At 52.7% G+C, this 10307-nt stretch overlaps 1 protein-coding gene across 1 annotated transcript in view; it reads left to right on the top strand.

Moving 5' to 3' along the window:
* COLGALT1 (collagen beta(1-O)galactosyltransferase 1) overlaps nt 1–10307 on the top strand; it is a 27812-nt gene that overhangs the window by 9601 nt on the left and 7904 nt on the right. Inside the window, exons 4-6 of the mRNA XM_032267921.1 lie at nt 3104–3238; nt 4359–4563; nt 6104–6305. Of these exons, the coding sequence (XP_032123812.1) occupies nt 3104–3238; nt 4359–4563; nt 6104–6305 (542 nt within the window). The remainder of the gene's footprint in view (nt 1–3103; nt 3239–4358; nt 4564–6103; nt 6306–10307) is intronic.

The following is a 10307-nucleotide window of genomic DNA, read 5'->3' as shown; positions in this document are numbered from 1 at the left end:
TGTGATCTGCCCACCTTGGCCTCCCAAAGTGCTGGGATTACAGGCATGAGGCACTGCATCCTGCCTGGCTGTTGGGATTTTGACATGAACATAGGTATACAAAGACCTGTTTGAATTTTCTGGGCGTGGTGGTACTCGCCTGTAATCCCAGCTACTCAGGACGCTGAGGCAGGAGCATCACTTGAACCCAGGGGGTGTAGGTTGCAGTGAGCCGAGATCACACGCCACTGCACTTTAGCCTGGGTAACAGAGCAAGACTCTGTCTCAAAAACAAACACCAAAGAACTGTTTGCGTCCTTGCTCTCAATTCTCTTGGCTCATACCTAGGAATGGGATTCCTGGATCATGTAGTCATTCTATGTTTAGCTTTTTGAGGAACTCCCACACTGATCTGGCTGTTTGTTCTGAATCAATATGAAAAGGTCACAGATTCAAACATCCAGAGGGACCGGATGGGGGATGTAACATGACCACAGGGCTTGTCCTAAGACGCACCTCCCCTCTGCAGCTGAAGGTTTCCACGTGGAAATGGTATTCCCAGGTCACTGGGAAATGCTGGGGTTCTAGTTTTTGTTGTGGTTCATGGCAGTGGATCCAAATATTCCAAACGATGCTGCATGGGTAACAAAGCATCTCTGTGGACCAAGAGTAAAAGAAGAAGAATCCAGGCCAGGTGTGGTGGCTCACGCCTGTAATCCCAGCACTTTGGGAGGCCGAGGCAGGTGTATTACTTGAGATCAAGAATTCAAGACCAGCCTGGCCAACATGGTGAAACCCCATCTCTACCAAAAAATACAAAAATTAGCCTGGCGTGGTGGCACGTGTCTGTAATCCCAGCTACTCGGGGGACTGAGACGGGAGAATCGCTTGAACATGGGAGGTGGAGGTTGCAGTGAGCCAAGATTGCGTCATTGCACTCCAGCCTGGGCGACAGAGCAAGACTCGATCTCAAAAAGAAAACACACGCACACACACACACACAACCAACAAAACACGAAAACCTTCTAGTAGTGTTGTAATATATTGTGACTTCTGTGTCTTTACCTCCAGGTAGAGGGGAACGTCTGGATCTAATCATTTTCTATATGTGATTTTCTTTGTGTATATATATATTTTAATTTTAGGCCAGGCACAGTGGCTCACACCTGTAATCCCAGCACATTGGTAGGCTGAGGTGGGAGGGTCGCTTGAGCCCAGGAGTTAAAAATCACCCTAGGCAACGTAGAGGGACCGTATCTCTACAAAAATTATAACAAAAATAAAAGAATTATCCGGGTATGGTGACCCATGCCTGTACTCTTGTAACCGGGTGTTCAGGTCCTCGGCCCTCCCTGCCCCAGGAATGGGGGAAGAGGCCTAAGGTCCCGGATGGAGACATGAAAGAACGCAGGTCGGCTTGTCACGGGGAAGTTCTTACCTTTGAAACCACGCCCCTTGTGGACCCGGAAGGAGAAGTTAACACATTGCGTCACTCTCGGCTACTTGGGAGGCTGAGATGAGAGGATCAGTTGACCCCAGAAGTTCCAGGCTGCGATGGGCTACAATTACACCACTGCACTCCAGCCTGGGTGACAGAGCAAGACGCTATCCCTTCAAAAAAAAAAAAAATCAGCCAGGTGCTGTGGCTCACGCCTGTAATCCCAGCACTTTGGGAGGCCAAGGCGGGAGTATCTTCTGAAGTCAAGAGTTCGAGATCAGCCTGACCAACATGGAGAAACCCCATCTCTATTTGCAGGGTCCAGCCCTGGATCGTCTAGTGGGTGTTTTTTTGAGTGCGGAGGTGTTAGATTGCAGGAAAGAAAGACACAAGACACAGATAAGAGAACTCAGCTGGGCCCAGGGGACCACTACCACCAAGGCACGGAGTCCAGGAGTGGCCCCGAATGCCTGGACGCGCTGACACTTATTGTATACAAGGCAGGGGGCGGGGTAAGGAGAGTGACTCATCTGACGTGATTGATAGGGTCCAGCAAATCACGTGCTTACAGTACAGGGGCCCTTCCCTTTCAGGTAGCCCAGGAGAGGAGGCACATCCCTACGTCAGCATCCTTCTAAGCACTTATCAGAAAGATCAGAGGCTTTTAGGATTCCCCTGCTGTTACTTCTCACAAGTTCTACGAACCTAAAAGGAGAGCCAGGTGGGAAAGCGGAACATGAAAGTGGACAAGGATGGTGGCCATGGGAGCACAGCACCACAGAGAGGCGTTTAAGCCCCTGGATGTCTGCGGGCTGGCCCTCAGGAGCCGGGCAGAGCAGAGTTCTCTGAACTCCCCAGTGAAAGGGAAACTCCCCTCACGGCCTGCTAAGTAACGGGCGCCTCCCCAGGCGCTGGCGCCACCGCAAGGCATTTACTCTCATCTCCTGATCACTTCTCACAATTTCCCTTTAGTTCCTAGTTATATTTCACCCGATTATGTCTATACTATAAAACTAAAATCATTCTGTGCTGTAATACTAAAGCAAATATTGATAAAGAATCATGACTTAATAGGATGGATTATATAATTGATTATGTGATTGTTTCTAAATATATTTGGGATCATTGCTAAAAGTAATCAGTTATTGATTATGCTGAGACAGATTGTGCCTTCAGTCTGTTGCCTTGGCACCTGGGCAACTTTCTCCCCACGTCTACTAAAAATACAAAATTAGCCAGATGTGGTGGCGCATGCCTGTAGTCACAGCTACTGGAGAGGCTGAGGCAGGAGAATCGCTTCAACCCAGGAGGCGGAGGTTGCAGTGAGCTGAGATCACGCCACTGCACTCTAGTCTGGGTGACAGAGCAACACTGTGTCTCAAAAGAAAAAAAAAAGGTTTTGCTACCTTCTTGCTCATTGGTTGTTCATCCACTTCTCAGGGCTAGCTCAGTGCCTAGAATTTTCTTTGAAGGAACTCAAGACCTTTGCTTTATTTCCATGATCCAGGGTATCCTGCAGGCCCCCAAGATGGGGTCCTTGCTCCATTTCAGCCAGTGTGGGAGGTACTTCCAGAGGTCTTTGTCAGCCCCCCAGGGCTCTGGCCTTTGCCCCAGCTGTTCCGAGCAGTAGCCTGACCTGGGGTTACTCCAGCCGCCCATGCTGATGCCATGTGGGGCGTTTTGCAGTTCGTAGACGCAGACAACCTGATCCTTAACCCTGATACGCTGAACCTGCTAATCGCTGAGAACAAGACGGTGGTCGCCCCCATGCTGGATTCCCGGGCTGCATATTCCAACTTCTGGTGTGGAATGACTTCTCAGGTAGAGTGAGGGCCTGGGGACTGGGGGGACTGGGCTGAGCAGGTGGGTGCCATGACTGGAGTGTAACTTACCATCACAGCCTCGTGGGGAGTGTTTTACAAAAATCATGATGGAGGCTGGGTGTGGTGGTTCACACCTGTAATCCCAGCACTTTGGGAGGCCGAGGCAGGCGGATCACCTGAGCTCAGGTGTTTGAGACCACCCTGGGCAACACGGTGAAACCCTGTCTCTACTAAAATACAAAAAATTAGCCAGGCGTGGTAACTGGTGCCTGTCCTCAGCCACTCGGCAGGCTGAAGCACGAGAATCCCTTGAACCCGGGAGGTGAAGGTTGCAGTGAGCCGAGATGGTGCCCTGGCACTCCAGCCTGGGTGACAGGTGACAGAGTCAGACTTGGTCTCAACCAAACAAAACAAAACCTCAGGGTAATCTTTAAACAGCCCCCCGAGGGCAGCTGGGGGTGAAGCATAGAGGTCTTAAATTGTCCCCCATGCTCCTATTTCGGAGGTGGAAACAGAAACACAGAGAGGAAGTGACTTGCCTAAACTCACACAGCTAGAAAGTGGTGGTGTCAGGATGGGACTTCAGGTATGGCTTGATCCAGGTGTTCAGATAACTGTCTTTCCCCATTTCTTGGGTGGCTTGATTCTTAGTTGGCTTGAGAGTGACCCCAGCCGCATCCAGCCGTCATCCACTGTGATTGGGCCATCTCTAGTCTCCTCCGTATGCCACCTCTGAATTCATTACTGAAGCTGGGAAAATACAAGGCTCTTTCTTTTGTTGGGGGGGGATGGAGTCCCTCTGTGTCTCCCAGGCTGGAGTGCAGTGGTGTGATCTCAGCTCACTGCAACCTCCGTCTTCTGGGTTCAAACGGTTCTCCTGCCTCCACCTCCTAAAGTGCTGGGATTGCAGGCATGAGCCACTGCGCCAGGCCAAGGCTCTTTGTTCTTGACCCAGCCTGGCCGCAGATCCCACACTGGGCTTGAGTCTGGGTTTCTGGGGCCACAGGCACACACCGTTGTGCCCGGCTCTCTACCTGGTCCTGTTCCGTGTCTCCCACTAGTGCCTCCATCCTCACCTTTCGAGACCCCCATGCAGAACTCTGCCTCTCGCCCCACAGGGCTACTACAAGCGCACCCCCGCCTACATCCCCATCCGCAAGCGGGACCGCCAGGGCTGCTTTGCGGTTCCCATGGTGCACTCGACCTTCCTGATCGACCTGCGGAAGGCGGCGTCCAGGAACCTGGCCTTCTACCCACCCCACCCCGACTACACCTGGTCCTTTGACGACATCATCGTCTTCGCCTTCTCCTGCAAGCAGGCAGGTGCGTACATGAATGGTCTGCCGGCCGGGCATGGTGGCTCACGCCTGTAATCCCAGCACTTTGGGAGACCGAGGCGGGCAGATCACAAGGTCAGGAGTTCGAGACCTGCCTGGCCAACATAGTGAAACCCCGTTTCTACTGAAAATACAAAAATGAGCCTGGTGTGTCTGGTGCCTGTAATCCCAGCTACTTGGGAGGCTGAGGAGGAGAATTGCTTGAACCCGAGAGGCAGAGGTTGCTGTGAGCTGAGATCGTGACATTACACTCCAGCTTGAGCAACAGTGTGAGAGTCCATCTCAAAAAAAAAAAAACAAAAACCAGAAAATCTATTGGTTGGTCAAGTGAAGTGGCTTATGCCTGTAATCCCAGCTAAGGTGGATAGATCATTTGAGGTCAGGAGATTGAGACCATCCTGGCCAACATGGTGAAACCCCATCTCTACTAAAAATACAAAAATTAGTCGGGCATGGTGGAGCACGCTTGTAATCACAGCTACTAGGGAGGCTGAGGTGGGAGGATCACTTGAATCTGGGAGGCGGAGGCTGCAGTGAGCCGAGATCGCACCCCTGCACTCCAGCCTAGGAGACACAGTGAGATTCTGTCTCAGGAAAAAGAGATCTATTAATTGAATGTTACTATTATTTTTTACTTTATATAAACTTATGGAGCACAAGTGTATTTTTATTACATGTATAGATTGTGAAGTGGTGAAGGCAGAGATTTTGGGGCATCCATCCACCAAATAATGTACATTGAACCCTTTACACAATTTTCTTTTCTTTTTTTTATTATTTTGAGACAGAGTTTCGCTCTTGTCGTCCAGCCTGGAGTGCAATGGTGCAATCTCAGCTCACCACAACCTCTGCCTCCCAGATTCAAGCGATTTTCCTGCCTCAGCCTCCCGAGTAGCTGGGATTACAGGCGTGCGCCACCACCCCCGGCTCAGTTTTGTATTTATAGTAGAGACAGGGTTTCTCCTTGTTGGCCAGGATGGTCTCAAACTCCTGACCTCAAGTGATCCAGCCACCTCAGCCTCCCGTAGTGTTGGGATTACAGGCGTGAGCCATGGTGCCTGGCCAATTCTCCTGATTTCTACAGCCGAGCACATATTAATTGTTTAATTTGGAAGGCTGGTGTGTAAAGAGACAGACAGCCTCATGTTGACTTGTTAACTGGAAACCAGAGGTTGGCAAACTGACCCACGGGCCAAGCCCCGCCCACTGATAGCTTTTATACCACCACAAGCTAACAACAGTTTTTATGTTTTATTTTTATTTTTATTGTTTTAGAGACACGGTCTCACTCTGTCACTCAGCCTGGAGTGATCCACCCACCTGGGCTTCCCAAAGTGCTGGGGTTACAGGCGTGAGCCACCGCGCCTGGCCGAGATGAGGTCTCGCCCTCTGTTGCCCAGGCTGGTCTCAAACACCCAGCCTCAAGTGATCCTCCCGCCTTGGCCTCCTGAAGCCCTGGATGGAAGGTGTGAGGCACTGGGCCTGACCCATTTTCACGTTTGTCTGTTGCTTCCCTGCCCACGCAGAGGTACAGATGTATGTGTGCAACAAGGAGGAATACGGCTTCCTGCCGGTGCCACTGCGCGCCCACAGCACCCTCCAGGATGAGGCCGAGAGCTTCATGCATGTGCAGCTGGAGGTCATGGGTGAGTCTGCCCACACGCTGCCCTGGGAGGGGCTGGGTTGCTTCCCTTTCACTGATGTCTCGAATCCATCCTGTGAGCACTGATTGAGTGCCAGACAGATGCCGATCCCTGTGGGGGCTGCTGGGTGCAAGGGCACGTGAGAATGAGGTGGAGGATTGTCCCTGTTCTCAGAGTGCTGGTTTCCAGGCAGCTGTACACAGCCTGCTCGGGGTTGTCGGGTGGGCTTCCTGGAGGAGGTGGCATTAAGGAGCAGGGTGAGTAGTTAGTTCACCAGAAAGGGGATTGCAGCAGGAGGTGGGCAAAGGCCAGGAGGCTGGAAGGGACATGAACTTGGGGAACAGGCAAGGTCAGTGAGCCCCTGGGGTTGGTAGCCAGGGCCAGGGTAGATGGCCTCAGAGACCAGGCTGAGAAAGGGACCTTCCCCCTGAGGATGGTCAGGAGCTAGGGAGGGTGTGGGAGCTGAGAGGATGGCAGGTTTTCACTAAAGAACTGCATGTAGGCCGGGCGTGGTGGCTCACGCCTGTAATTCCAGCACTTTGGGAGGCCAAAGTGAGGATTGCTTGAGCCCAGGGGTTCAAGATCAGCCGGGCAACATAGCAAGACCCCATCTCTATATAAAAAAAATTTTTTTAATTAGCCAGACATGGTGGTACATGCCTGTAGTCCTAACTACTCAGGAGGCTGAGGTGGGAGAATCCCTTGAGCCCAGGAGTTGGAGGTCGCAGTGAGCCATAATTGTGCCACTGCAATGCAGCCTGAGCAATAGAGTAAGACTTTGTCTCAATCAATCAATCAATTTCCCAGCTCTTTGAGAGGTCAAGACAGGCGGATCCCTGGAGCCCAGCAGTTTAGTTTGAGAACAGCGTGGGCAATGTGGTCAAACCCTGTCTCTACCAAAAAAAAAAAAAAAAAAAATATATATATATATATATATATATACACACACACAAAAATTAGCCAGGTGTGATGGTGCACGCCTCTGGTCCCAGCTACTCGGGAGGTTGAGGCGGGAAGAGGATCCCTTGAGCCCAGGAGGTCGAAGCTGCGGTGAGCCGTGATCACGCCACTGCACTCCAGCCTGGGCAGCAGAGCCAGACCCTATATCAATCAATCAATCAACCAATCATAAAAATCCATAAACTATGCAGTGGTCTTGGGATGGTGCTCCCATCCCAGCCATTTCTCATGTGGGCCTCTCCCTGCATTGGGCGAAGAAAGCCCTGATGATGCCACTTCCGTTCCCACCACTGCACAGATGGAGACTGGGTGGGAGGGGTGAGGCCTCCGTCCCAGGGCTCAGTTTTCCCAGCCTCACCGATTTCTGAACGACGCTATCTGCAGCTACCCCTGGTGGCTCAAGGTGGAATGGTACCCTGCCCTTTGTGTTTGGGGGAGACTTTTTTTTTTTTTTTGAGTTGGAGTCTTGCTCTGTCACCCAGGCTGGAGTGCAGTGGCACAGTCTTGGCTCACTACAACCTTTGCCTCCCAGGTTCAAGCGATTCCCCTGCCTCAGCCTCCCGAGTAGCTGGGATTACAGGCGCCCGCCACCACGCCCGGCTACATTTTTGTATTTTTAGTAGAGACGGGGTTTTGCTATGTTGGTCAGGCTGGTCTCGAACTACTGATCTCATGATCTGCCTGTCTCAGGCTCGAAAAGAGCGGGGATTACTGGCGTGAGCCCCTGCGGCCCGCTGCTAATTTAGTTTGTTGTAGACATTAGGTCTTACTATGCTGCCCAGGCTGCCTATTGTTATTTCTGGTAAGAAAAATGATTCACACTATTGTTAAAAGCTCAGGCATGACAGACACGTGCTTATTTTCCTGATTTTTGTGGGCCAGAGCAAACTACACAGAGCAGACAGACAGAAGGTCTGGAGGTTTCAGATACTTGTGCAGCTACTTCCTGTTTTCCCAGTAAAATCCACATTTTTGGTCAGGCGTGGTGGCTCATGCCTGTAATCTCCACACATTGGGAGGCCGACAGAGGCGGATCACTTGAACTTGAAACTCAGGAGTTCAAGACCAACCTGGGCAACATAGCAAGACCCTGTCTCTATAAAAAAATACAGCAATTAGCTGGGCATTTGTGGCTCACACCTGTAGTCCCAGCTACTCGGGAGACTGAGGCTGGAGAATTGCTTGATCCTGGAAAGTGGAAGCTGCAGTGAGCTAAGATCGCGCCACTACGCTCCAGCCTGGGCCACAGAGCGAGACCGTGTCTCAAATAAAAAAAATTACATTTTCTCTGTGTGTTGCAGTGGTGTGATCATAACTCACTGCAGCCTCTGATTCCTGGGCTCAAGCCATCCTCCCACTTCAGCTTCCAGGGCGGCTACAACTCCAGATGCATGCCACCATGCCTAGATAATTTCAGAATATTTTGCAGAGATGGGATCTCATATGCCCAACCTGTTCTTGAACTGTGGGCTCCAGCAGTCCTCCCGCCTCGGCCTCTCAAGGCTGCGAGTACAGGCACAAGCCAAGGTACCTGGCAGTGTTTCTTTTTTTGGAGATGGAGTCTCTGTCCCCCAAGCTGGAGTGCAGTGGCACCATCATAGCTCATCATTGCACCATCTGCAGCCTTGAACTCCTGGGTAGTCCTTCCGCCTCAGCCTCCCACGGAGCTGCTGATCCCCCCCTTTTTTTTTTGAGACGGAGTTTCGCTCTTGTTACCCAGGCTGGAATGGAATGGTGTGATGTCAGCTCACTGCAACCTCCGCCTCCCGGGTTCAAGCAATTCTCCTGCCTCAGCCTCCTGAGTAGCTGGGATTATAGGCACGAGCCACCATGCCCAGCTAATTTTTGTATTTTTAGTAGAGACGGGGTTTCACCATGTTGACCAGGATGGTCTCGATCTCTTGACCTCGTGATCCACCCGCCTCAGCCTCCCAAAGTGCGGGGGTTATAGGAGTGAGCCACTGCGCCCAGCCTGATTTCCCCTTTTAATAAGCACACAAGCCATATGGATTAGTGTCCTAATGACCTCATTTTAACTCGATTGCCTCTGTACAAAACCGTGTGTCAAAATAGGATCATATCCTGGGGTACTGGTGGTTAGGACTGGGGAGACACAGTTCAACCCATGACATCCTGCGTGATCTCATGGCATCTCTTCATGAAACCTCTGAGTGCCTTACGGGCCCATTTTATAGCTGAGGAAGCCGAGGCCCAGGCCGGTCAAGGTTACACAGCATGCCATCATTTCTTGGTTCATTCTACGAGCAATAATTGAGTGCCTGCTGTGTGCCAAGCCCCTGGGTTGGGCACTTGGGACCCAGCGTGAGCAGACAGACCTGGTGTCCTTCCCAACAGGCTCACAACAGACAGGCACGGGCCAGGGGGTTAGGGCACCAAGGATGGGAGCTTTGATGGTACAAGTCCAGGTGCTGTAGGGGCCCAGAGGAGGTACCTGGCCCAGCCTGGAGAGGTGGGGTTTGGGGAGGGTCACCCCCATGCCCAGGACATCATAACTGAGAATTAAGGATACGGAGGAGGGAAGGGAAGGGTAGTTCCGGCAGGAACCCAGCATGTGCAAAGGCCCTGAGGTAGGAATGGGTGTCTGGGCTGGCCTGGGCTTAGAGGCCGGGCTAGGGACACGGTGAGGCTGGGGCCTGGGGCGGGGCTATGGGCAGGGTGAAGCTGCAGTCTGGGGCGTGGCCAGGGCTGCGAGGTGGGGCTGGGGGGCAGGTTGGAGCTGTAGCCTGGGGTATGGGCAGGGCTTAGAGGCGGGGCTGGGGACAGGTTGAAGCTGGGGGCCTGGGGCGTGGCCATGGCTGAGAGACAGGGCTAGGGGACGGGGTGAAGCTGGGCCTGGGGTGTGGCCAGGGCTGAAAGGTGGAGCTGGGAGTGGAGGGAAGCTGGAGCCTGGAGTATGAGCAGGGCTGAGAGAACGGGGCTGGGGAGCGGGGTGAAGCTGGGCCGGGGCTGTGGCTAGGGCTGAGAGGCGGGGCTGGGGCGGAGTGAAGCTGGAGCCTGGGGCGTGGCCAGGACTGAGGCGGGGATGGGGAGTGGAGCGAAACTGAAACCTGGGGCGGGGCCCGGACTGAGGCGGGGCTGGGGAGCGGAGTGAAACAAACCTGGGGCG

Source organism: Sapajus apella, unplaced genomic scaffold, assembly GCF_009761245.1.
Source record: "Sapajus apella isolate SASKATOON/1434 unplaced genomic scaffold, GSC_monkey_1.0 scaffold173, whole genome shotgun sequence".
Taxonomy (NCBI): domain Eukaryota; kingdom Metazoa; phylum Chordata; class Mammalia; order Primates; family Cebidae; genus Sapajus; species Sapajus apella.
This window is presented reverse-complemented; position numbering and strand designations above follow the sequence as displayed.